This window comes from Maylandia zebra, linkage group LG14, assembly GCF_041146795.1.
Source record: "Maylandia zebra isolate NMK-2024a linkage group LG14, Mzebra_GT3a, whole genome shotgun sequence".
Taxonomy (NCBI): domain Eukaryota; kingdom Metazoa; phylum Chordata; class Actinopteri; order Cichliformes; family Cichlidae; genus Maylandia; species Maylandia zebra.
In genome coordinates, this window is record NC_135180.1 from 12,861,560 (window position 1) to 12,887,943 (window position 26,384).

Consider the following 26,384-nt stretch of genomic DNA (forward strand, 5'->3'; position numbering starts at 1 on the left):
TGACATGATGTCAGCAGGACTTCAGTTGCTTATGTATTTTTCTGTAAGTTTGTTTACATTTTAATTTCACCAGGTTGTCATCCAGACATGAAGTGCCAATTTAATGTCATTTACAAGGAATCTTACACAACGCACACTCTTTGAAACAAAACAAAACTTGCAAGCAAGAGTTTCCTTTGTAATGCAAAAGTAGTGACTTCCTTTGGAGAATATTCACAACATTTTTACACACACACACACACACACACACACACACAGACACACACACACACACACACACACACACACAAAAAAAGCCCTCATTCATTACTGAAGTCTTTTTTAGTTTGCTAATGAGCCAGTGTGATTTTACTTGTTTTGCAACAATAATAAAAGGGTTTGTTTTTGAATATATATTTTACTGCTGTTTTTTATCATCACTGTTGTGGAAAAAAGTTAGAAAGGTGCTCTTCCAGCCCATGGCACTGGCTATGTCCTCAATGTCCCTGTTAAACCCAGCGCAGTTCCTCACAGTCTGCTCCCAAAACTTCTCAGAGCTGAAGAGCTGGTACAATCCGGTTAGAGCACAGCACAACATACACGTGAACACAAATGAATTTGAACACAAGAAAAAAACAATAGACACTAAAGCATTATTTCTGTATCATCGAACAAATCCAGTACTTTACCGTTGTCCTCACCGTTTTGAATCTGCGTGACGTCTGTGCCAGCAGTGCCGTGTCTTTCAGCTCGAGGCAGTACATGATTCGGAGCATGATGTCATCAGGTAAACGCTCCAGGTAATCAAACTTTCCTTGGCACAGTGCTGCTGTGTAATCCAGGATCCTTTGCCCAAAAACAGCACCGACTTCATCTGCAGATGATAAGTCGACAAACACAGCCCTTTCTATGTCAAATTATAAACCCAAACAAGATTCAGAAATAGGTTAGAAAAGAATATTATCAAGAACTTCATGGAAGTGGGAGTGATGATTTCGATGAAGAAAACTTACACTGTAGAGTTTTATCATTTTGGAAGTCCTGATGGGATGTCTTCTGCTGATTTGGGGGAAGACCTCTGCATTCAAGTCGCAAAGAAATCCTCCATGAGGTTAGTATTACCTAAATTTAGAGGGGAAAAACAAAGATGGGACTTCAAGACTTTAATCCAGGAGACTCTCTTGAAGTAGTGGCTACAAGATGCCGATATGCTACTGGAACAGGGCAAATGATTTTACTAAAACATATTGCTATTAGCTTGTTATTTGTTAAGCATAAATATTAGAAAATAGTAGCAAAGCCATATTTAAAGCTAAATAACGTGAAAATTAAGCTAGCCTCAAATAGAGGGATTGTTTTTATAAGCACGCTTTATACAGTTACTCCTCGAAAGTCTGTTATATAAATAATACATAACCTCGTTTTTGGTAATGACAAGTTGAAAAAAATCCTTTTGAGGCGGCGGACCCTGACCACTAATTTCAAACAGTCTATCCCCAAGCAAAGACGCCATTTTGGACGCAAAAAATGTTGCCATGACAACTAAAAAGCAACTAAAACTGTCTTTGCACAACGACTCATGAAACGGACCGATTGCTTTTTCATTGATGTTGGGTAATAACAAAAAGTTATGCGGGGCATATTAATTTTACATATATGTCTGTTGAAGGGGGGAGGAGGGGGGTCACGACCCAGCGGATTGATACTTAATATTTATGACAAGCTAATGTTACCGATGACTTCAGTGATTCAGCGACTGTCTCTGGATGCCTACAAAAATAGTTGAATTGTCTTCATTAGAAACCCGTCGCTTTGTTTCGAAAGAGCAGCCGATCCAGTGCTCGCGCTCGCTTTGTTGACTGAAAGCAAGCAGATACAGAAAATAAGGAGAAAACTAGTCCCGGAGCGGATGAATCACGCGGAGGTATATTGCGGTTGTAGGCCCCTCAGCTGATGTGAAACTAGCAGTGGTAGAGAGAAAAGAGGAGCTGGTGCACTGTCTGTTACAACTACAACACTGGAACAAATAGGTAACAACATTATACCAAAAGGTAGACATTTTCACTGACATTTAAACCTGTAGTCTTTTGGGATTTTGACAGTATTTAACCTCGAAATACATCGGAAGAATGGGTGTTGCGAAAATAACTCGAATCCCGGTCCTGCTTTCCTGTTTTTTTTGTGTCTAAAGGTATCAGGGGCCATTTCTTTTTGCTAGTTAGCGTTTACTTGCTAACTGCTAGCTAGACAACTTGTTAATGTTTGGGAAATTTTGATCAAAACTTTATCATAAACACTGAATTGGTGCGGTGTTGCCAAAAACGCTGTTTTCAACACAAATCATTTTAACCATCCTGTCGAGCTGGCAAAATGTTAGCCATCGACAACAAGGCTCGCTAACGTTAATTAGCTGGCATGCCAAGGTTAGCTGGTAACAGCTATAACGCTCTTGTTTGATTAAACATCGTAAGCTGCGCGACAGTCCTGTAGCTGCTAATTCGGTCTCGACGGGGTTAGTAATGTGGTGTTACCTCGGCTCCCAGCTTAATTGAAAACAGCGAGGTATTTTAAAGCCAATAGCCGGCTGTTTATTTATTTTTTTTGTCAGCTTACTGTTTGCGAGAGAACGGTCATTGAAGAAACCCTCGCTGTGGCTAGGCTAGTATTAGCTTGCTAATGATAACCTAGCCGTGACGCTTTGAATTCTGAGCAAGGTACTTTAACGGTAGTTGAATGAGTTGTTTGGCGTTATGTGTCCCATTTACCCAAGTCTTAACAAGAACCATGTGCTGTGTTGGCACGCTGTTTGTTAGTGGTCAACTTGTCTTCCTGGCTAACAGTAGCTAAAAGGCTAGCCAGCGCTGTAGTAGTGAGAGGGAGGCACTGGCCTTAAGTCAGCTCAGAAAATATTGTTAGCCATCCTTATAGCTTACCAACATTAGTTGGGAGTCTGTCTGTACATAACAATTCGCGCTGACAATTGCATGGAGAGTGTAGAACTGTATCAGCGTCGTTACATGTCTAGGTGACAGTTGTGTATTTTGGATTTATTTACCCCCATCAATCGTAGACGGTGAGCTTGCTTACGAAACACAAACGTATTTCTCTTTTCTCTAAACTTGATTGTCAGCCCCCACCACCACCACACACACACACACACACACACACGCACGCGTACACGTACACGTACACAGAGCTGTGTGTCCTGGCAATCTGACTGCCAACTTAGCTTGCGTTAGTTTACTTGTAGCCTGCTAGCTTTATTACATTAAACCGCTGTCGAAAGACGGGTCTTGTCGATGTTGCCTTTTTTTCGACGTGAAGCTAATTTCGGATGAACCCGATCGTTATTCGCCAGTTGGAGGGGCGTATTTGCCATTTAGTAAGCATTATGTCGTTTCGTAACCCAAACAAGCTAGCTTCTCAAATGTGACAATTTGTTTGGCTAGGGTACTAGCTGAATAGGTTGACACACCGGCACGCCAACTACGCATTTCAGTGTAACCGTTGCTACGTTAGCCAGCGTAACTTTAACTAACTGCTGGCCCGCAGTTAGCAAGTCTTCTAGCGTTTTCTCTTTTTTAGATTCAAGATGTAAACGCCACAAGCTTCGCTTTTGGATGTGTGAAGCTTTTCTGTATAAATAAACCGATACGATGGAGGTATTGTTAAAATGTATGGGGCTTGCTAGGATATTAAGTGGCTAAACATGCTAGCGTTAGTCGGTGGTGGACAACTACGTCAGAAATATAGGCCTCTGTAAATCATGGGTATAAAAAATCGGACACTTCAGTTCTTGTTTTAGTTATGTGGTAAAATAAACTGGGTCGATGGTCTATGTGAGGCTGTAAATCATTTGATGAGCTTAACTAATACCATTATACTCTAGTGGGGAACACCAGTTGTCAGAATGGACGAATAACAAAGACTAGGATGCACTGTCAGTGCAGGCCTAACATGGCCCAGTGAGCTTGGCAAGTGTGTCGTATTTTTATCATCAGTATCCGTGATATCATAGTTTAACTTGTGACTTAAATAGTCAGATGCTTTTGAAAAGAAAATTAAAAACATATTTATTTAGGGATTCAATGGTTTTTGTCTAGCAAATAATGAAATCATCTTCCTGTATGTGTTTAGATCAAGTTAATCAATTGTCTTATCAGTACTGTCACTTTATTGACTCCTGTGAGTTAGATACATGCATTCACTTCTAATGTTAAAAAGAAAACTTCTGTACTATTCTGATCAATTAAACTGTTAAGATTGTACTGCACCCCTAACACTAAGCACACTGGATCAGATATATAAATTTTATACAATGCTGTAGTCATTTTGAAGCATAATTGCTGTTGGCAGTTAGTTTAGGACTTAAACTGAAACCAGAAAAGAATTAAATTATAGTCTACCGTATTGTATGTTTATTTTAATTAGGCTGTGACCTTGGTTAATAATACACAAAGGAATCTTTTGCTGTTGTAAGGAAATTGTAAAATGATCCTTTTGATGATTTTAAGTATGTGAAAAGGTTCCAGTAGTGCTTTCTGACAAAGATTTAAAGGTACCAATGTGTAAAAATGTATTATACTGTGCGTAAGTAGGGTACTTGATGATATTCATGGAGCACAGGGAGGGGGAAAAACTAAAACATTTCAGTAAAATTTGATATTGGCAGTAAGGTTTAATATTAACAGCACTGCTGTATTTTACTGAATGTTATTCAGAGAAGTATACATTTTGTTATGACTGTTATTGAGAGATTAGGAACACGAACTGTGCTCTGTGCTATGATTTAGTTATTTTTAACGGGTCATATTGGGCCACAGTAATATAGTTAGCATAAAGTCTTTAAAAGTTCTTAGTTCCCCATTTTTGATTTTCAGCTGTGAGGGGATGTAGTTACTAGCATGTGGTGTTGCTGCCAACCCCCACCCAGATGTTGTATCTTCATGTACAGTCTTGAGAAAGTTTTGCCACTGATCATCTCAAAGGGGCCAGAGTGGTGAACCTGTGGTTCAATGATACGCAATCTCAATAGACGGCAGCTTATTTTAAACCACAGACAACTTGGTGGTGATGGTGAGAGGGTGCAGGTTTAAGGGTGGTCTTTGTGTTTTGTTAATGTTCTTTTGTGGTCTCTTTTTCCTTTATTACAGTGAATGGTAGTGTCTAGAAAGGGTATGTCCCTTCAGGAGAGAGGTGCCAATGTCCAACCGGCCTAATTCCAATCCAGGGGGGTCACTGCGCCGTTCACAGAGGAACACTGCTGCGGCCCAGCCACAAGACCACACAGTTGCTGGAAGGTGAGTGTATCTGCATCCTTACTGTCCAGTTAAAATCAGAATATTTAAAAGGCAGCCGTAGTTTGTGGGCAGCAGTTGTTGAACCTTTCTTGAAAGAGCAATAGATGAAATGATGTTTCGTAGAGGGGAATTTGTATTTGGGTTGTGTCTCTTTGTAGTTAATTGGTATTTAAACTTGCTGAATGGTAAAATTGTCCTATGTAATCAAAGGAAAAGCTTATCTTTGTTCTTTTGTCATAGTCGGTAATTAACCCTCTTTTAGCTTTATTTTTCATTAATCTCCAGACGTGATAATGGCCAGATTATATGCAGAGGGAGACAGGCAAAGTGATTTGGAGATTGATCAAGTCTCTTTATAAGTAACTTAATCACAGACACCCACACTGTTACGTGCTCTTTAATTTCCAACCTTACAGGTTGCAGTCAGAGCAGGTAAAACATAAAGCAAATTCCCCACCTGAAAGTAGAAGACCTAATTCTAAGGCTCCCAAAGCCACAGCCAGCTCAGCCACTGGCCAGTCCAGAGGGCACAGCTCAAGAAGGTACCTGTGTTTTCTACTTGGTGCTTAGTGTGTATGTGTGTGTAAATAGGGTCATGCATTTTTTTTGTCCTTTTGGACTTTGATCAAAATCTGAAAAAAAAAGGGCAGTGAATGTGGCATTGCAATGCTCTGCTTTTTAGGATTCATAAATCTTCTAAGATGGACTTCTGTGTCTTTTCCACCCTAACAGAAGCGGTCTTACTCTGTCCGTGGCTTCATTTGTATTGCAAGACGACCCAGAGGCTGCAGGAACATCTGAACAAGAGCGACCAGGCCACCAATCTAAGAGTGAAGGCAACCGAGGGCTGAAGCGAAGTGAAGCTCCTGACCAAATAAGTACCTTTGGCCCAACCCCTGCCAAGAAGCCGAAATCACTCCCATCACCCCGAGACAATACCTCAGAGACCAAGAAAGGCCCAGTTAAGTCCAAGAAGAGATCACTTACTTCAGAATTGCCTGCATCGTCAGGTCGAGGCCAGAGCAAGAAGAGTGTGGCCGCTGGGGCCTCGCCAATCCAAAAACGGAAAAAAGCAGACTCTCTCCCCGGTCTTAGTAGCACCGCTGGGTCCCTCCCCAATCGTACCGAGGGCAGAACTGCAAAACCCACCAAGCTGGCGTCTAAATCGGCCGCCTCAGCCAAAGCTGGGTGTAGCAACGTGACAGACTCCTCCTCCTCCTCTGCCTCCACCTCTTCCTCTACCACAGGCACCAACAGCACCACCACCCAAGGCGCCCGAGTCAAACAAGGAAAAGACCAGTCCAAGGCACGTCGCTCCCGCTCAGCATCTAGCCCCTCTCCACGCCGTAGTACACGTGACAAAGAGCAGGCCAAAGCTGCCAGCTCTTCAAAATTTGAGTGGGCAGCTCGCTTCAACCCCAAAGTCAATCTGCCAAAACCCAAACTGTCCTTGCCTGGATCATCCAAAACTGAGACCTCCAAACCTGGGCCATCAGGATTACAAGCTAAGCTAGCAAGTAAGTTACATTTACTGTGTACGTCTGCATTATTAGCTCTATGAGGACAGCATTTGTACTTCAGAAATTTTTCTTTCATATTTGTTTTTATATTTTTTCTATTGTTCAGAATAGTTGACTATCACAGAGGGAAGTTGTTTTTTTTTTGTTTTTTTTTTTTGTTGTTGTTGTTGTTTTTTTAAATAGAGCTCTCCTTTAATTTTTCTTTCCATTGAACTTAATACTATAAAGAGGGTTAGGATTTGGCTTGTGGGTTTATTTTTCTTATTTGTTTGTTTTTATCTTTTGGCACATTGGTCTTTGATATTTGAATTGAGGTGTTATTTTCCAGGGATTAAGTGTTACATCATGAGATACAAAACCTTATTCTGAACTGCTGGGAATAAATGTATTTGTTTTTGTATTAGACATATTCCAGCATAACTGGTAAAGCATACACATGATTTTAACTTCAGATAAAATTGTGCAGAGAAAACATTCAAAAAGGCCCATATGCAGACATTAGTGTAATTCATATATTTATGATTTATAAGTACAGTTGGTGACACTGTAACACAGTGTGTATAAAAAAAGTTTGTGTCTTGACTAGGATGTCTCATGTACACATGTTGAGTGTGGACTGCACAGAGCTGGTTCATATTTCAGGCATAAGTACCAGTAGCCTGAAACCGGAGATGTATAAATACTGGTGGTCATTCAGTTGTCAGTGATTTCACAGGTATGGCAGGCTCAATCAGCAGTAAACAAGACTTTTTGTAACATGGTCTATATCGTGGTAGTCCTGTAAACTTAGTATAGTCAGTTACTGCTCTGTAAATTACTATGAATGCAGATGTTTTGAGTTTTAGCACAGTACACTAAAGCTGGTTCTCTTGCCCCTCCCCCAAAAGAGCAAGTATCTGAAATGGGAAACACATTGCTCCACCTTTGCATGTGTGCTGCAGAAGTTCACAACAGTTTCAGCTATATTGTGGCAAACATGTCTTTAGTTATCATAGAAGAGAGAGAGGTCAGTGTATTATTATTTTTTGTTTTACTTTTTGTGGCTTATCATATCTATAACATGAATTTGCATGAAGTTTTTTCTCCTCAATTGACATTCACAACACAGAACAGCACTTTAAGAGGAAATTCAAGAGGTCAGTAGTTTCAACAACAGTATTAAAAACGGTTATCATGAATATTGGAGCTAACGCTGGCGCACACATTAACGTTAGGTAGACACAAAGAGTCGAGGGTCACAAGGCCAGATAAAGAAGGGCACAACGGATGCCCTTCTTGCTGCGTTTTATTTCAAGTGGGAAGTCAAAAATCCCGTATTCCAAATTTGAATTATCAGCTGGAATACTGCCTCAGTTTGGATTTATATTTCTAAAACTTGGAACAGGCCTGTTAATCTTGACTTAACAATTCAACATGGCAGCAGTGTAGTAAAACTGTAAAACATGTACTCTGTCCTGAACCAGGGCTCTAGACTAACGTTTTGCCATGGTTGCACTGGTGCGCCTAAATTTTTTTTCTTAGGAGCACCAGCACAAAGGTTAGGCGCACCCAAATTTTTCAACCGCATCACTTAACAGCGCAGTTTTACATGTGCACTTATTTGGGGGGTAAATTGCTGTCCATACAGACAATATTCATTTGTAAATGATTAAATAACAATCTTGTGCTTGAAGTGCTTTGGCACTCCTTGGCAATATTGTAGACAATGTTAAACTTGATGGAAGCGCATCTGTAACCGGAAGGTCGCCGGTTCGATCCCTGGGCTCTCTGGCCTGGTCGTTGTGTCCTTGGGCAAGACACTTTACCCTACCGCCTACTGGTGTTGGCCAGAGGGGCCGATGGCGCAGTGGGGAGAGGGGACACTTAGGCAGTGCATTTATCATGACATATAATGTATTTTCTGGATACACTGTGATTTTTCAGCATTCAGAGATTGATGACTCCGTGTCAGAGCACTGGCTATGAATTTCAGACGGATCAGGGTTTAACTTAACAAAAAAGTTATCAATAGTTATTTTCATCTTTTCTTATTACCCATAGCTCTACATCCACTTCTGTCGGGCCTAGGCTACTCACTAGGGCTGGGTATCGTCACTGATTTCTATAATCTATTAGATTCCGATTCACAAGGTTTCGATTCGATTCAATTTTGCCTCAGACAGTCAGTACTGATACTTGTGAGACTTCATCAGAATTGTGAGCATCACAGCAGATGCCTTTGTGTTTTATTCAGTAACTGAGAATAAAACTTCCTGGCCTGGCTTTTTATAGCATATAATCTTAAAAATATTCTGCAGTATTCTCCAATTTTGCATAATTTCTTTAAATTTCTTCAGTATTGGGCAGCAGAAATTAGGCTTTCCTGTCCGAGGACATTTAAGTAAAAACACAAAAAAAACCCCACAGCTGCCGACAGCGCTGTAAACAACGGTAGACTGGTGGGTAATAAGCGAATGAATAATGCCAAAAACAGAGATTTGAGACGGGAAACTGTTCTTAAAAGAGAGAGAGCTGTGCATGAAGTGTGGTGGGGTTTTTTTTTTTTTTTTTTTTTTTGTTTTTTTTGTTACTTGAACAGTTGGTCGCACCAGTGCGACCTAAGATTTTATTTTTTATTTTTTTATTTTTTTTGTCACACCATTGAAAAAATTTGGTCACATTCTAGAGCCCTGTGAACTGTTGTGTATTTGTGACTCGATTAATAAGTCACATACAGTACTGACAAAACTACCTGTAAGTGCTGCAGGAGTGGTTCGAAGCTAAAGAAAAATGGGCCTTGCATATTATTGCTGCTGGTGTGGTATAGCTTTACCTTGTTAGCAAAACAATGGCATCTAACTTCCTTGATAAAGTGAACGCAGCTAGTAGCTATGGCTACTAGTACTTAGATACAGGAGCAGCCCCCGCCCCCATGGCACCAAAAATGGCTTTGCGTATCTTCCTGGGTATTGACAAGTTTGAAATTCCAGTATTGTGACAACCATGTTGTGTATATGTAATAAAAGTACTACTTAAATGAGGTTTAGCTAATAATTATATTTGGTGAGTTTTTGTGTCCCGGTGACCATCAAAATTTATACTCAGGCTTTCTCTCCAATCATTTACATAAGGACTTCATTTAACTGCCTCAAGGTGTTGCCAAAATGGCCACAGAGTTGCAAGAGTTGCTTCTAGGAAGACATTGGCTCTAGTATCCAGCTTGTCTGATAGCCTATATAGACCATTTGCACAAATGTATTAGTGAAAATCTGGTATGTCTGGTGAAGTGAGTTTGAACTCAGAGGGGTCAGTGTGGGGTCAGTCTGTTCTAGATGGGTGAAAGGATAGTAACTGAAGTCAGCTCTGTTCCATGGGCTATGGCCCAAATAGAGACCCCTCCTTCGTAGGCTTTGGTGTGTTGGCCCACCAGCTGACCAGAGTTATGTTTGAGGGCAGGGAAGGAATCATGAGCTGGTTCTGTCAAAAGGAAAGTACTTCATCTCTCCTGCCATATCCATATCTGTCCGCCTCTGCCTTTTAATACACAGATTCTGTTACTTTATGCTGTAATGGTGAGTAAGCATGTACAGTGCTGCAGCATGTTTTTGTGTGCTTTTCAGTGCGAAAGAACATTTTGATCATATTAAATTAGTCACGTTACAGCAGCCTGTGTCATAGGACAAGTATGTGCTTTTAGTGAATTACCCCCCTGGAAGACTTACTGAAATAAGTCTGATGGACCTTTTTGTTTGACATGTTGTAAATCAGTAGCAAGTGGGACATGAAGATGAGGTCAAATGAAGTCCAGAAGTCAATTTTTAATGTTTAATTCATTTGGTTTTAACTCTGTTAATATTTATTTTTATGCTACTGAATTATGAGTCACAGACCTAGCATGAAGGTTGTCTTGTCATAGTGCCATAGGTGTTGCTATTAATACTCACTGGTCTGTGGTGCAGGGCTCTACACAGGCAACACCAGTGGGCCTTTACTATAGCATCAGTCTTTGCTTTTATGTGTTGACTGTGTTTTCACAGATTTTTAACCATAAACCTAATGTAGTGGCATGTTTTCTGTTTTCTTCCACAGCCCAAACTTCTTACATGTTTTACTATTGAATAATTAACCCTTTAAAACCGGTCGGAGCGGGCACGCTCTGTTTTGCGTAACTATTTTTAAATCTCGGTAGCACTGCAACCACGTGAGCTAGCGCAATAATTTTTTTTGCATATGAAACCGGAGGAGTTGTACTTACATCTTATGCCATCAGCTTGTCCTAAGTCACGGTTTCCTTCCACATATAGCTTTGCAAAAAGTGCATAAAAAGCGCTTGCAGCAACAAAAACATAATATTCCACAAACACGCTTTGCCAATCCGATCAGCTGTTCATAACACTTCCTACGTTGGAATAGACGTCAGAGCGAACTTTCACGTCCGCCATTACCTGCCCGAAACCGGAAGTGACGTCATTTTCACGGAAATGTAGTTTTTTACCATCGGGGCCTCATGAGCCTTTACTGGTGTTTTTAAAAGTTATGTTTGACTTTATAACTTTCTGTGTAGTTTCTGGGATGCTTAGGACTCATATTGCACTGCTGGAAATAGTTTATTTTGATGCATATGCTGCTTTTTTGCAAATTTGCATTATAATATTTATTTTCGTTTTTCCTGCAGTAAAAATAAAACTATGAAGACACAAAATAAATTTCCTGTGGTGGGAATCTATTTTGTGCAACTTTTTTGTATTTACAATTTTTAGAGATAGGCCTCTTAAATTTCTCTAACTAGAAATATATGTTTAAAAAAACAAAAATGATTTTCAATTTTTTTGTAGGTTATTGCACTTTTTTGCAATTTATATAATTACTATGCACTTAATGCAGACATATTATTAAAATCTGGGCTATAATGGTTGTATTGATGTATATCAACTTGAAATGCTCCCAAAATGGCACTACAGCATGTAAAAATATAATATCAGCTCTGGTGGACTTGGTTCTATGGTAGGTCTTAAAGGGTTAATTAAAAAATTTGATTCACCTCCTGTAGAAGATGTTTTTAAATGAAAGAATTTGATGCCACTGTTGGGGCCCAGTCCAAAAGTTATAATCACTGTTTTCTATTTTAGGTTTGAGAAAATCCACTAAGAAGCGCAGCGAGTCTCCTCCAGCAGAGCTCCCCAACTTTCGGCGGAGCACACGCCAGAAGACCACGGGCTCCTGTGCCAGCACCAGGTACACTACAGTGACAAAAAACAAAAATGCATGTTACTTCTGGATATTTATTTTTAAGGAATGTGCACATCATTGAAGCTATACTAAAGTTAAGAAATGCATATTCATGATTTATTCAGCATCTAAAATGATTGCAGTCTAATTTTAATGATGAGACCTAGTGCTGTGCTGTCAGTCTTTTCTCTTAAGCCAGAATGATGAAAAGAGCCTTTTGGTCAGGAATATCTGTCTAGAAGTTGGTCTATAAAGGTTATCTGCAGACAGATCATTAGTGGTGGCCTTTCTGTGCCTTTGTCTCTGAGGGTCCCTCACCTGGTCCACTTATGGTCAAGTGTTGGTTGGTACCTTTTGTCCTACAAAGTTCTTCCTGTAGATCGCCCAAAGCAGACCAAGGATTGTGCTGCTTGGACCTCTTTGTGCCTCTGTCTGCACCTGCAGAACTCTCACAGAGGCTAAGGTGCCAAACGCCAACAGTAGTTGGCATTTCAGAATAGGCTTTACTAAAAAAAACAAAACACACATCTGCTAGTTTATGCCATTTCTTCTACCGCCTCTGTTTCTTTTCTATTTCCCCAATAGGACATTAAACTCTTAAAAATATAAAAGATAATTTACATCCTGGAGTCCTGCTCTCAAAAATTGACAAATGTGATGCTGTCTGTGAAGCTGAATTTAAGAAATAAGCGCTTAAAGATTTGAGAACATGTGTAGTGCCATGTTCTGTCAGGACAGAACGCTGGGTCATGTGGTTGGTCGGCTGGTTTGCGGCTAATAGACTTCTATTAGTTTATGTTAGCTAACCAGAGACAGAAACCTTCGTGAGAATAAGGACACTAAAACTAAAAAAAAAAAATCACTTGTACAGCCCCTAGATGATGCAATCAGTTCACAGACAGTGTATCTATGTTATGTTATATCTAAGTCTACATTGTATCTATTTCAGTTTTTGAGAGCAGGGCTCCATGATGTAAATTAGCCTTTATATATGTAGTGTTTCATGTCCTCTTTAAGGTTGGAATGTTTACTATATTACGGTAATGACTAATCATGGTAAGTAGTTGCTAAACTTTTTTTTTTTCTTTTTTTTTTTTCATTCATTGGACTCAACTCACCCAAACACCTTAGCTTACATATATTAAACTCTTGGTTGTAGTCTACTGGGACCTAACTGATGCCTTTTTTGCTAGTGTGACTGCTTTATTCAGATGGGTGGCCAAAGGGTTGAGTTTAAACTTTTTATCAGTTTGCATATTAAAACTTTTAAATAACAAAAGATGAAAACTTAAAGATCCCTTGCTTTATTTCATGATGTTACACCAATGTTGCCATTTTAAAATCTGCTTGGTCTAATGATATTTTATTTTAAAGCACACGCCTCATCAGCTCCAGTGTCTGTCAGTAGCAGAGCTCCACCCAGACTGAACTGGATGTGAAGCCACTTCTCATCAAAACAGAAAAAAACTACTCAAAGTCTGTTGTTACGATTTCAGTAAAAAAACAAAAAAACAACAACAACAAACATCAAGGCTGAAACGATTTTGTGCAAATGCTGTGATTGTGTTTGTTTAGAGTTCATTTAAGCTGAACGGGTTAGCAGCTTGTATCAGCTGAGTGGCCTTAAATAATCAATATTTAGGTCTGCAAATTGGCATTTTGGGGAAAAATGTCTCCATCACAGAAGGTACAAACTGGTATTTCATTGTGTTTATAGATCAGACCAACTGACCCCAATTTATTTTACCACCCTTTACAACATGAGGTGGCACAACAATCCTGCACAATGTACATGGTTGGCAGTATGCCCATGAGTTTAACATGAAAACTTCTAACGTGCATTTGATAAAAGGGCAATAACTATGCATGGAAGCCTCTGTTTCAGTTGCATGATCCAAATTTACCATAGTAGAATCACTAGCCAAGGGAACCACTGCTATGTATTCGTATGATACAGAATGCATTGGAGTTTGACACTATAAAAGTATAATAATCAGAGTCTCTTTGTACGCATGTAAAAGTCGGCGGGGCTCAGGCCTGGGCAAGCGCGGGGCAGCCGACGCTCGCCGACAGGAGAAAATGGCCGACTCCGACAACAACCAAGATGGGGCCAACTCATCAGCCGCTCGCACTGATGATGCATCACAAGGGGCTTCAGGTACTTTCGCTAACAAATTAAGATTACTTATTGCAACCAGAAATAACTCAAATGTTGGAATGATGTGTGATTGGGGTGTAGCTGAACATGTACTAAGAGGTTTTTCTAAAGTAAAAGGTGAACTACTAAGATTTCTGCTCCGATCTTTCTCATAATTATAGACTAGAAAAGTCGGACTAACTAACACCATGTTTTTATAATAACTCACATTGCAGTTTGAAAATGTCAGTTAATTATTCACTTCATTATTCAATTAAGCTTAAGACTTAAAAACTCCTTTGTCCCACACGCCATCAAACTGTTTAACTCCTCTCTGGAGGGGAGAGGGAGGAGAAACAGGAGGACAAAGCAGGGGGGAACGACTAAGCTGTAGTGCCTCTTCACCTCACTGTACAATACCTTGTGCAATACTTTTTGTAAATAGTCAATGGTGCAATAGACCTAAATACTTGAAATGTGCAATTCACTTGTATTTTTATTCCTATTTATTCTATTTATCCCCTTCGTATATTTTATTTATATTTGTCTCTGTATTCTGTAACTTCGGTCGTTGCTGTGCTTTTTGGAAATCGAATTTCCCAGAGGAACCCACCCGAGGGATTAATAAAGTTCTATCTTATCTTAAGATGATTCAGATTTCCATTCATTTATGTGAAGATGAAAACTTAACACAATTATGGCCATTTAATACATTGTTTTCACTTCAATAAAAAAAAATTAAAATATGAATTTTTACGGTTTATTTCCAGCGTCAAGCTCGGTTGCTGGAGCAGTGGGCATGACCACCTCTGGTGAGAGTGAGTCTGATGATTCTGAAATGGGAAGGCTTCAAGGTATGTTAAAACCACCTTAGAGATTTCTCATATTACAAAAAATATTTGACCTTTTAATACATAAAGCTTTGTATGTCCTTTAGCTCTACTAGAGGCCAGAGGTCTCCCTCCACATCTTTTTGGGCCCCTGGGACCCCGCATGTCTCAACTCTTTCACAGGACCATAGGCAGTGGAGCCAGTGAGTAATGTCTTCTAACATTGACATCAGCGTTCGTGTTGCACTCAAAATATTTTAATAAAAAAAAAAAAAATCGCTCCCTTGTTTTCAGGTTCCAAGGCTCAACAGCTTCTGCAAGGCCTCCAGGCCACAGGTGACGAGTCTCAGCAACTCCAAGCCGCAATAGAAATGTGCCAGTTGCTTGTGATGGGCAATGAGGAAACACTTGGTGGATTTCCTGTGAAAAGTGTCGTTCCTGCCTTGGTAAGTCCTATTTTCTTTGGCTGTTTAGCTTCCTGTACTCCACAGCCCTGTTTCCTGGTTTTGAAGCAGTGTCTCACCTATTCATTGTTTTACAGGGAAAAATTCCTCCCACAGTTATGTGTAATGTAAATATTGGTTGACAGAAAATCAGTTACTTTTTATTTTTTCACATGTATGCTATTTAATTCCATGTAACTGCTTGCTCTTTCGCAGATTACACTGTTACAAATGGAGCATAACTTTGATATTGTGAGTATGACTGGCTTCTGTTATTGTAAATGTCGTTGGTTTATTTACTTTTTGTTTGGGGGGGGTCATGCAACTGATTATCTTCACATCATTGCTCTGTGCATTCAGATGAACCATGCCTCGCGTGCACTCACTTACATGATGGAGGCCCTCCCTCGATCTTCTGCTGTGGTGGTCGATGCCATTCCTGTCTTCCTGGAGAAGGTAAAGCATGGCACTTTCTGTCAGTAATCACTTGTTAATTCATAACAGTGACCTTCTCATATGCTAATGGATTGTTCGACTTTCTTGTCTGCAGCTTCAGGTGATTCAGTTCATTGACGTAGCAGAGCAGGCCCTGACTGCCTTGGAGATGTTGTCAAGGCGACACAGCAAAGCCATTTTGCAGGCCGTAAGTGTTACGCTGTCTTTTTGTTGTGCCATTAATTTGTCTTTTCTCTGCTAGCCGCATTTAGTCGTAATGATCCTCACCTGTCATCCCTTATAGGGTGGGCTTGCTGACTGCCTCCTGTACCTGGAGTTCTTTAGCATTAATGCTCAGAGGAATGCCTTGGCTATTGCAGCCAACTGCTGCCAGAGCATTACTCCAGATGAGTTCCACTTTGTTGCTGACTCTCTGCCACTGTTGACTCAGAGACTTACTCATCAGGTACAGTTTTCATATAAAGGATACTGATCTGACATTAGCAACAACGGTACATTACGTCTGATTTGGGTCAAGCAGTGAGGTCATTTATTTAATGTGGTAAATCTTTTACTTATCCACCATTTATTCTCTTGCCTTTTTTAGGATAAGAAGTCAGTTGAAAGTACTTGTCTCTGTTTCGCCAGACTGGTGGACAACTTTCAGCATGAAGAGGTCTGTACCTCAGTTTGTTTTTGGTAGACCATGTTTGCTGTTTCAGTTGTTTCTTGCCATTTAGAGATTTGTAGTCCACATGCCCTCTTAATGTACATTTATGCATCTCCGTTCAAATCAACAGAACCTGTTGCAGGAGGTGGCATCAAGGGACCTGTTGACAAACATCCAGCAGCTGTTGGTAGTGACTCCTCCTGTGCTCAGCTCGGGGATGTTCATCATGGTTGTGCGCATGTTTTCACTTATGTGCTCCAACTGTCCATGCCTGGCAGTCCAGCTTATGAAACAGAGTGAGTAACATTTGCACATAGGCCACACATTAGTAGGCCCCCTGACAGTATTGGCTTTTTCCTTTTTGGTTTTACAGTGTATTTACTTTACGGGATAGGATATTTTTAATAGATTTAAGACGTGCTAGTTACTAGATACAGTTTGGTAACTTGTTTCCCCCCACAAAATTACTGAAATCCAAATTATGACTGCCTGTCAATAGTGGTCCTGCTAACAGCTACATCAACCTACATGATAAAGCTTTTCATTTTCTGTTTCTCATCTTGTGAACTTGCAGTCTTTATTTGCCAGCAAACCAAACAAATGTGACACTAAACATGTACTTAATGCTATTTTTGTGAACGTTTGCAGTCCTATGGCTCTTTGTAAATGATTTAAAAAGAATTGCCATGTCTTGAAATTAATTTATTTTATTCATTGCGCAACCCATTGATTTATTTTTATCAGTAGTGTTATTATGGTGTGTATGAACTTGAAACATAACACTTAACAGAGAAAATGTTTGTTTTTATCTTTTTTTCTCTTCTAATTAGACATAGCAGAAACTCTGCGTTTCCTTTTGTGTGGAGCGTCAAATGGCAGCTGCCAGGAACAGATTGAACTGGTACCCCGGAGCCCCCAGGAGCTCTACGAGCTGACCTCACTCATATGGTATTGTTAAGGTCACACTGGGCAGTGTGGCAAAAATTAAAGACTAGCAGACATACAGACACCTGAGCAATGTTTTTATTTTGTTTGCTGCACATAGTTTATCAAAACTATGGGCGTCAGTGTGTTTTACCACTCTGTGTGTGTGTGTGTGTGTGTGTGTGTGTGTGTGTGTATATAAACGTGCATATCTTTCTCATGTAATTTAAGGAATCTTCCTTAAAACAACAGCTTATTACTTTGTGGCATTTTTGTCTATAACATTTTTGTTGCATTGGGTAACCTCTGTATTTTCCCTTTCAGTGAGCTGATGCCCTGCTTGCCCAGAGAAGGCATCTTTGCAGTTGATGTAATGCTTAAGAAGGGCAGTGTCCAGACAACAGAGGGAGCAATCTGGCAGTGGAGGGATGACCGGGGACTGTGGCATCCTTACAACCGCATTGACAGCCGCATTATTGAGGTACACATTACTGTGTTGTTATTATTATGTTATGTCATATCAGTTTAGTCATTGTTGAAATTTTATTTATTTTGTAATATATTATAATGATTTAGTAGGATGCTACAATAAAGGATAACTAAAGAATGAATAATGGGTCGACTTTTAAACCTTGTGTCAGAATATTTAATGTGTTAGGATCATGTGTGGGTATAGATCTGTATATCTCTCACTGATATTGGGTGTGGTTGTCTTGCTCTGCAGACAGCCCACCAGAATGGGGAAGATGAGATCAGCTTGTCAACCCTCGGCCGCGTATACACAATTGACTTCAACTCTATGCAGCAGATCAATGAAGACACAGGAACAGCACGTGGTATCCAGAGGAAACCTAACCCTCTTGCTAACCCCAACACAGGTATTTTACTATTTACTAATGATATGTGACGAAGATATGTGTGAAGACGAGTGTATTTTAGCAGAGAATAGAATGGGAACAAACTCCTTGGGTTGACTTATTTTAGGCTCGTAAAAGGAAAAGTCCTTTGAAAATCTAAATAAGCTCTCAGTGCCTAATGAATGAAGATTTATTTATTTTTTGTCTTGTGAGGGTGGTAGCTATAATCAGCTTGGAGTCGCACAGCTATATTTCTAACAGTGACAGGTTAACGGCCCAAAAAATAAAAGCAAAAAAAATTCCCTGAAACAATTCCTTCGTTGTTAAATGCAATGTTTTAGTGGTGCAGCAGCACGAGCATTTGCCCCAGATTGTTTGGTATGCTTCATTGAAATTGAATTTGTTTGCTTCAGTACACACTGTAAGCTTAACAGTTACTCAGAAAAATGGCAATAACAATAGTTCAGCTAGTGCTAGTATGGTCGGACACATTAGCTAAACTTAAATTTTGTAGCTACTGCTGTTATTATAGCTTAAGGATAGTGTGTGTGTGTGTGTGTGTGGGGGGGGGGCTTTACAGCTTCCTAATTGGCCACAGCAAAAAGAGAACTAAACTATGACCCAAACAGTGAGGTATATACTAAACAACTACTATACTCTACTACAGACCCCTGAAATATTTCATTTTATCATTATGCAGTTATTGAGTGCATATGGTTAATGGCATTAATCTGACCCGTTCCATGTCTATCATTAGGCAGCCACCAAGAGGTCCGTCGTGAAGATGCACGAGCCCAGTTGATGAAGGAGGACCCTGAGCTGGCAAAGTGCTTTATCAAAACTCTGTTCGGGGTCTTGTATGAGGTGTACAGCTCATCAGCTGGCCCAGCTGTCAGACACAAGTGCCTTAGAGCCATCCTCAGGATCATCTACTTTGCTGATGCAGAGCTGCTGAAGGATGTGCTGAGGAACCATGCTGTGTCCAGGTAAGAGTCTAGGCTACTGGCTCCTGTTAGCACTGATATTAAATCTGGTTGTGGTCTTACAGTAGGCTAAAGATGTTGGAAAGGAAGAATTTTAAAGAAACAACAGGGCCAGTGTTGGGATTTTAAATTAAATTGACCTTTGTCTTGTGTTTATTTCTACAGTCACATTGCCTCCATGCTATCTAGTCAGGACTTGAAGATTGTAGTGGGTTCACTGCAGATGGCTGAGATCCTCATGCAGAAGCTCCCAGATGTTTTCAGTGTTTATTTCAGAAGAGAAGGTAGTGTATGATCCCATGGAGAACTGTGGTTTCTTATCTGTTCATCACACCAATAAGACAGTATAAGCGTTTTGTAAAAGAAGTATGCTCTGAAGCTGTCACTTTGTGTTAGTTTTTTGTATGATGTCATAGCTAAATTAATGTTTGTGGATGCAAATTGTTAAAGCTTTAAATGCAAAGATTTTTTTTAAATAAGATAGTAAAATGTGACAGTTAAGGCTGACTTTACCTAAAACCTTACTATATTGCAAGTGTGGCAATGGTGCATTGATGCTAATGGTTTCCTTTGCATTTTTTCCCCTGATGCATTATTCCCTGAATTACCTGAAATGTGAATTGAGTCCCAGTCCTCAGCCAGAGCTCTATGCTGGCGTGGAGCTCTGTATTGTGCTTCTTTTAAGGCTTTTTTTTTTTTTTTGCAATACTTTCTTTTTGTCTTCAAGGTGTCATGCACCAAGTGAAGAATTTGGCAGAGTCTGAGAGCTTTTTGGTCACTAGTCCTCCAAAGGCTTGCCCTAGTGGCACCGCCAGTCTCTGCACTACCACCATCAGCACTGCATCCACCACATCTGCTAATAATACAACTCCTGACCTGGGCTCACCCAGCTTCCAGCACAGCATGGACGACTCGCTGGACCTCAGCCCTCAAGGGTGAGTTTGAGGCCATATGTGGCTTTGGTTTGGCTATCTAAGGAAACAATATACATTTTTTTTTTTTTTTTTTTTTTTTTTTTTTTTTGTAGCAAAGCCAAACATCCAGTGTGTATTTGGAAGAAAAGCTCATAAACACAAAGTAATTAAGTCATTAAGAGCAAATATTGTTGTCAAATAGTTGCTCAACTACTTAAAAATGTAAACAGAGCACAGATAATGTATATTGTCTGCAATTAATACATGTTACTATTTATCAAAGCATTATAGGGTATGTATGTATGTCTGTAGTTAATGGAAGAGCAAATATCTTTATAAATAACCACAAGAGCATGAAATAAATAACTTTCTCTTGCACATAGGCGGTTAAGTGATGTCTTAAAAAGGAAACGACTACCTAAAAGAGGACCTAGAAGGCCCAAGTACTCGCCACCAAGAGATGATGATAAAGTAGACAATCAGGGTGAGTGTCCCAGACACACTTTGAGACACAAATATGTTACAATAATTTTGTTGAAAAAGTTCTGAACCATACTCTTGAACTCAGATCAGTATGAGACTAATTATATTATACAGATTGACAATATTATTTGAACGTGTTTTTTGCACATTTGTTACTGTTTTGATGCATATGTTAAAGCAGGGGTGTCAAACATTTGCAGGCCACATGCAGCTCACTTTGATCTTAGGTGCTGTCAACACTGTACACAATGCAGAATGGTGCGTAACAAGCAAGCAAAATAGGCAGAAAAATATCATCATCTATTTTTGATGGAAAAGTGATCTGGAAGCACACTGAGAGCAAGAGAGCTGTGCAGGAAGTGTGGTGTGGATTTTTCTTTTGTTTGTTTTGGTTGGTTGTTTTTGTTTTTTCCCTGTTAATACAAGGGTAAGATAAAATTCATGACAATGTTTTTTCAAACGTCTTCTTTTGCTGCTGGTTCAGTGAATTTTTGTCAGAGGGTGCGAAACTTGCGGTTTCAGAATCTCTGAAATGTCGGTTTTCAGCTCCTGGGGGCACATCTGTGTACGCGCCGTCGGGTAAACAAGCCCACTTTGTGTTTGCATCTTTTTGCGGAATCTGTTTACCTGCTCTTTGGTCATTTGGTTTTTTTAGCGGTTTAGTGGTTTTGAATCCGTTTTGTGGGCTTTTATCTGAGATTCTGAGATCTGTATTAAATTACAGATCTGGGAGTAAAACCAGATGTTCTCCCTTTCACCTCTGGGGGCATTGGGGTTCAACAGGTTAATTGTTTATTGCTCAATTACTTTGTATAGTATGAATAGCCATGAGGGAGGTTTTTTATTAGTAGGAAAAGTTGTAAAACTTTTGAAAATACAGTCAAGTCTAGAACTTCTGCTTGTGCTTGCTTGTGGTGAGCAGCAGATCAAAGAAGTTAAGAATTATAAATGACTTCCTTAGCTGTGAGACTCATTTAAACACTGAGCCATGGCTCTGTGCCACATGCAGACATTTCTGCATCTCTTCCATTCAAAGACACTTTATATAATTTATTTTATGTAATACTTAACACTGAACTGTGAATGTAATACTTTTTGTCCTCCACAATGGAAAATGGCTGAAAATAAAAGCATGTATCACTTTATCCAGCTCCTAATGTCATGTAGCCTGTGCTCGTTTCTTCATTTCCTGACTGTCTCTCTGTGTAGCTGGTCTGCACCACTACACATGCTGTCTTGGGAACATCTACCTCCCTTCCTCCTTTTCACACAATGGGATGATCCCAGTCTGTCTTTGCATTTGATTGGTTGGATTGCCCATCAAAATAAAGTCCCACCCCCTGCCTGCATGGATTCTCAGCAGGGCTGAAGTTTCGGCTCCTATGTACAAACGTACCATTAATAACTGACACATGAAATTATCTAGCGGGTCGGATATAATTGTAGGGCTGTACATTTGACATCCCTGTGTTAAAGTAATACCTGCCGGCTAATATTTACAGTGTTGATCAGAACCTGTTGGTGTACAGTAACTTTTGGTACACTGAATTGTTTAGTCATAATCCTTTTATTTATTTTTTTGTATTATTAAAAAAAAAAACCCAAAACCAACCCCAAATGAGCTAAATCTATAATAATCAAATATTTTTTATGTTATTAGTTGATAATTCTCCTGTTCTTCCTTTTAGCTAAGAGCCCTACCAGTACTCAGTCACCCAAATCATCCTTCTTGGCCAGTCTCAATCCCAAGACATGGGGCAAGCTGGGTGCTCAGACCAACAATGCCAACTCTGAGCCCTCGCGCACAGCAGGAGTGAGTGGCCTCGCAAGGGCCCCTCCCAAGGACTCAATTTCAAATAACCGGTACGGTTGTGAGTTAACGAAGACAGCTTAGCTTTGTCTTTACTCCTATATTATCCAAATCTCCCGTCGTGGGCTAAACCATCGTCCTTAACAAGTGAATTATTTATTTTGTCATTTGTAGAGACAAAATTAAGGCCTGGATCAAAGACCAAGCGACTAAGTTTGTGGAGCGCTACTTCAACTCTGAAAATGTGGATGGCAGCAACCCTGCACTGAATGTCCTCCAGAGACTTTGCACAGCCACCGAGCAACTCAACCTCCAGGTAAAACATGAGCGCTACCTCGAAAAAGAAGTTATTGAACAGCTAGCAACACCTTGTACAGGGTTGGTTTGTTTGAGGTTTTAAAGTTATAAGATGTATTCCAAGAAGAAGATGGTAGTTGTACTTGTTGAGTACAAAGTAACTATCAATAGTTAAACCCCATACCTGAAATATTTTATCATCTGATGCATTTCACAGGTGGACGGTGGTATGGAGTGCTTAGTGGAGATCTCCAGTATTGTGTCAGAATCTGATGTGTCGTCTTTTGAGATCCAGCACAGTGGGCTGGTGAAGCAGCTGTTGGTCTACCTGACCGCCAACACAGACAGAGAATTGCTGAGTCGTGATGTGCGGCTCAAAAGGTTCCTCCATGTGTTCGGTGGCTGTCCGGTGAGACTAAAACATATATTATTGTTAAATTATCTTATTCTGCTCAAGTCTGAAAGTTCTGCAGTGATCTGTTTTTAGAATCAACGGTTTCCTCTAATAAATGTGTTTTACAGGAAGATGGTGGAAGCATGTTTGCTGGGTTTGTTTCTAACTTTTTATTTTTAAATTCCCTCATTTTGTCTCAGCCTCCAGGAATGGAGCCCATAGGTCGCCTGGATCTAGCTGAGAATGCACCTTACTTGGCCATGGTGCACAAGATGAACAGCTGTCTGAGCCAAATGGAGCAATTTCCTGTCAAGGTGCACGATTTTCCCAGTGGCAACGGCAATGGCAGCAGGTCTGTGGCTTTACGTACATTTTGTTTCCAGCTGTTTGTGCACATTTTGGTGTGGTGTACTTTTTTTTTTTTTTTTTTTTTTAATTGATATGAATCTCCCACTCTCTCCTCAGGGGGTCTCAGGCACTCAAGTTCTTCAACACACATCAGCTTAAGTGTCAGCTGCAGAGACACCCAGATTGCACTAATGTTAAACAGTGGAAAGGGGGACCTGTAAAGATCGACCCTCTGGCTCTGGTGCAAGCCATTGAGCGGTATCTTGTTGTCAGAGGTGAGAGACATTTGCAGAATGTTTATGTCAACTTGTGCTTCAACCCCACTGCAGGGCACTTTGCATTGTCCAAGAGACCAAACGTTTTTCAGCTGTTAGCCATTTTTCAGAACTCGCTGTTAGGTTGCATTGTAAATTTAAAATCTTGTCTCCACAGGATACGGCCGAATCAGGGAAGAAGATGAAGACAGTGATGATGATGGCTCAGATGATGAAATAGACGAATCACTGGTATGCGATTCCATTCATGCCAAATAATGGTTGTGCGTGTGCTTCTATATAATCCTCTGTAGATATGCATCTTTTTAATCCCTCCTATGTGATTTCTTGATTACTCAGGCGGCTCAGTTTTTGAATTCAGGCAGCGTACGTCACAGACTGCAGTTCTACATTGGTGACCACCTGCTACCGTACAACATGACGGTGTACCAGGCTGTGCGGCAGTACAGTCTGCAGGCAGAAGAAGAACGGGAGTCAACAGATGATGAGGCAAACCCACTTGGCCGAGCTGGCATCTGGACCAAAACACACACAATATGGTATAAATAACCACTTTTTATACCAACTAAATATCTCATGACAATCAAGATTCAAAGTCTCTTAAAGGGTTTGGGGGGGGGTGACCGTGGCTCAGGGGGTTGGGAAGTGCATCTGTAACCGGAAGGTCGCCGGTTCGATACCCGGGCTCTGTCCTGGTCGTTGTGTCCTTGGGCAAGACACTTTACCCTACCGCCTACTGGTGTTGGCCAGAGGGGCCGATGGTGCGATATGGCAGCCTCGCTTCTGTCAGTCTGCCCCAGGGCAACTGTAGCTCTCCTCCACCAGTGTGTGAATGTGAGAATGAATGAATAGTGGCATTGTAAAGCGCTTTGGGTGCCTTAAAAAGCGCTATATAAATCCAATCCATTGTTTGTTGTTTAAAATATTGGAGTTTACTGCTTTAGTTGCTCTAGGTCAGAGTGACAGGGAAAAGGCATGAAACAGCCACTTAAAACCAGTGAAGATCCTTTACAGAGGCTTGCAACACACCAGGATGCCCCGCTTTTCAAAGACGTATTCTTCTCTGTGGCCTTTTAGAAGTAAAACTGGGACTGTACATGTTTTTTTTTTTTTTTTGTTTTTTTTCTTAAAGCATGGAGACCATTTTCTCTTTTATCCTGTAAACAGGTATAAGCCTGTGAGGGAGGACGAGGATGGAAGCAAAGATGCTGTGGGTGGCAAGAGAGGCCGAGCCCAGACTGCTCCCACCAAAACCTCACCCCGCAACGCCAAGAAACAGGATGAGCTGTGGCATGGTGAGAATTTTGGATATCTCAGGAGTAAGGCTTTGTTCGTTTTACATTAAAACCTCACCTGCTGACTATGAAATACTTGATGTCACTGACATTGAAATGTCAAGCAGGCCACACAGACTTGTACATCTGACATTTGATGTCACCTTTGCAAAGTTTAACTGTGAAATCAAAAAGCAAGTGAGCGGATCTGTGGTCTTATTGTTCAGTTTCTACTGAATCTAAATGTGTATGTTTTGATTAAAACTATTCCCATTGCTCCCAGATGGTGTATGTCCCAGCGTCATCAATCCCTTAGAGACATACCTCACTTCGGAGCCACCAGAGACCATAACTTTTGATGACCCTTCTTTAGAGGTCATCCTGCTGCTGAGGGTCCTGCACTCCATCAGTAGATACTGGTTCTACCTGTATGATGTAAGTCTCCTTTGGACAGGATTCTGACAGTGAGGAACTTTGTGTGTTTGTTTCTGATAGAGTTTTGAACACCAAATATCGTCCTTAAGAAAATGTTTTCACAGGCCTTTACACAATTAGGATTGTTCATTGTGTTGGGACATAAAATATTCCAGTAACATTGACTTTAATATTTTATTTTGTTGTACAGAACGCTGCGTGTAAGGAAATTATCTCTACCAATGAGTTCATTAACAGTAAACTGACAGCCAAAGCCAATCGTCAGCTGCAAGACCCTCTGGTCATCATGACTGGGAACATCCCCACGTGGCTCATTGAGCTTGGGAAGTCCTGGTGAGTTTCACAAGAATAGTCTGTGATCTGTTTTGCAACGCCAAGATTACATTTGTTGGGGTTGTTGCCTGGCTGTAGTAACACACTTTTCTCTCTCTTTTCCTCTGCAGCCCCTTCTTCTTCCCCTTTGACACTCGGCAGATGTTATTCTATGTAACCGCCTTTGACCGTGACAGAGCAATGCAGCGCTTGTTGGACACAAACCCGGAGATCAACCAGTCAGATTCTCAGGACAGCAGAGTTGCACCACGTCTGGACAGGAAAAAGGTGCAGTGTGTTACTTCGAAGCATTGTGCTGTACTTTTTCTACCTTGGAATCCACATCTTGTGTCGTGTGACCTGCTAAATGTGATCACGTGATTCCCTCTGTTATGCTGTGTTTTCAGAGGACGATAAACCGCGACGAGCTCCTAAAACAGGCAGAGTCTGTGATGCAGGATCTCGGCAGCTCCAGGGCAATGCTCGAGATTCAGTATGAGAATGAGGTATTTAAGTTTCTCGTATCTGAATACTCAAACTCTGAAAGAAAATAGGA

General features: G+C 40.5%; 2 protein-coding genes across 7 annotated transcripts in view; one reads left to right on the forward strand and one right to left on the reverse strand.

Annotated features, from left to right (window-relative positions):
- Window positions 1-297: 297 nt before the first annotated feature.
- On the reverse strand, window positions 298-1,612 carry fbxo36a (F-box protein 36a). 2 transcript variants are annotated; one of them, XM_076892245.1, is made up of 4 exons: window positions 1,397-1,612; window positions 993-1,101; window positions 681-853; window positions 298-544 (listed from the first exon to the last, which is right to left on the reverse strand). In XM_076892245.1, exons 1-4 carry the CDS (start codon window positions 1,514-1,516, stop codon window positions 398-400), a joined length of 549 nt encoding a protein of 182 aa, XP_076748360.1. In that variant the 5' UTR covers window positions 1,517-1,612; the 3' UTR covers window positions 298-397. The 2 variants fall into 2 exon arrangements, with proteins under 2 accessions (XP_076748360.1, XP_076748359.1); XM_076892244.1 differs by having other exon boundaries at window positions 669-853.
- trip12 (thyroid hormone receptor interactor 12) overlaps window positions 1,579-26,384 on the forward strand; it is a 28,690-nt gene continuing 3,884 nt past the window's right edge. Inside the window, exons 1-34 of one of the 5 annotated variants that reach the window (XM_014408664.4) lie at window positions 1,579-1,593; window positions 5,133-5,279; window positions 5,696-5,821; window positions 6,012-6,796; window positions 11,908-12,013; window positions 14,029-14,165; window positions 14,915-14,998; window positions 15,082-15,177; window positions 15,269-15,420; window positions 15,634-15,669; window positions 15,778-15,873; window positions 15,968-16,060; window positions 16,157-16,318; window positions 16,460-16,528; window positions 16,653-16,818; window positions 17,353-17,470; window positions 17,771-17,927; window positions 18,171-18,324; window positions 19,061-19,289; window positions 19,452-19,570; window positions 20,014-20,221; window positions 20,584-20,684; window positions 22,372-22,546; window positions 22,668-22,809; window positions 23,008-23,199; window positions 23,385-23,536; window positions 23,650-23,807; window positions 23,965-24,038; window positions 24,147-24,346; window positions 24,975-25,102; window positions 25,365-25,516; window positions 25,707-25,849; window positions 25,960-26,116; window positions 26,236-26,334. In XM_014408664.4, the coding sequence (XP_014264150.1) occupies window positions 5,182-5,279; window positions 5,696-5,821; window positions 6,012-6,796; window positions 11,908-12,013; window positions 14,029-14,165; window positions 14,915-14,998; window positions 15,082-15,177; window positions 15,269-15,420; window positions 15,634-15,669; window positions 15,778-15,873; window positions 15,968-16,060; window positions 16,157-16,318; window positions 16,460-16,528; window positions 16,653-16,818; window positions 17,353-17,470; window positions 17,771-17,927; window positions 18,171-18,324; window positions 19,061-19,289; window positions 19,452-19,570; window positions 20,014-20,221; window positions 20,584-20,684; window positions 22,372-22,546; window positions 22,668-22,809; window positions 23,008-23,199; window positions 23,385-23,536; window positions 23,650-23,807; window positions 23,965-24,038; window positions 24,147-24,346; window positions 24,975-25,102; window positions 25,365-25,516; window positions 25,707-25,849; window positions 25,960-26,116; window positions 26,236-26,334 (5,064 nt within the window). In that variant the 5' untranslated portion in view covers window positions 1,579-1,593; window positions 5,133-5,181. Of the gene's footprint in view, window positions 1,594-1,743; window positions 2,031-3,341; window positions 3,362-5,132; window positions 5,280-5,695; window positions 5,822-6,011; window positions 6,797-11,907; window positions 12,014-14,028; window positions 14,166-14,914; window positions 14,999-15,081; window positions 15,178-15,268; window positions 15,421-15,633; window positions 15,670-15,777; window positions 15,874-15,967; window positions 16,061-16,156; window positions 16,319-16,459; window positions 16,529-16,652; window positions 16,819-17,352; window positions 17,471-17,770; window positions 17,928-18,170; window positions 18,325-19,060; window positions 19,290-19,451; window positions 19,571-20,013; window positions 20,222-20,583; window positions 20,685-22,371; window positions 22,547-22,667; window positions 22,810-23,007; window positions 23,200-23,384; window positions 23,537-23,649; window positions 23,808-23,964; window positions 24,039-24,146; window positions 24,347-24,974; window positions 25,103-25,364; window positions 25,517-25,706; window positions 25,850-25,959; window positions 26,117-26,235; window positions 26,335-26,384 lie in introns of those variants that run through there. The other 4 variants (XM_014408662.4, XM_014408661.4, XM_014408663.4 and 1 more) reach the window with 4 other exon arrangements.

Excerpts from the sequence above, each read along its gene's own strand:
- fbxo36a (XM_076892244.1), bottom strand. The coding sequence starts at position 1,516 with ATGGCAACATTTTTTGCGTCCAAAATGGCGTCTTTGCTTGGGGATAGA. Across the intron at positions 1,102-1,396 it reads TTGTCATTACCAAAAACGAG|GTAATACTAACCTCATGGAG; the intron begins GTTATGTATTAT and ends CTCTAAATTTAG. Across the intron at positions 854-992 it reads AAATGATAAAACTCTACAGT|ATGAAGTCGGTGCTGTTTTT; the intron begins GTAAGTTTTCTT and ends TATCATCTGCAG.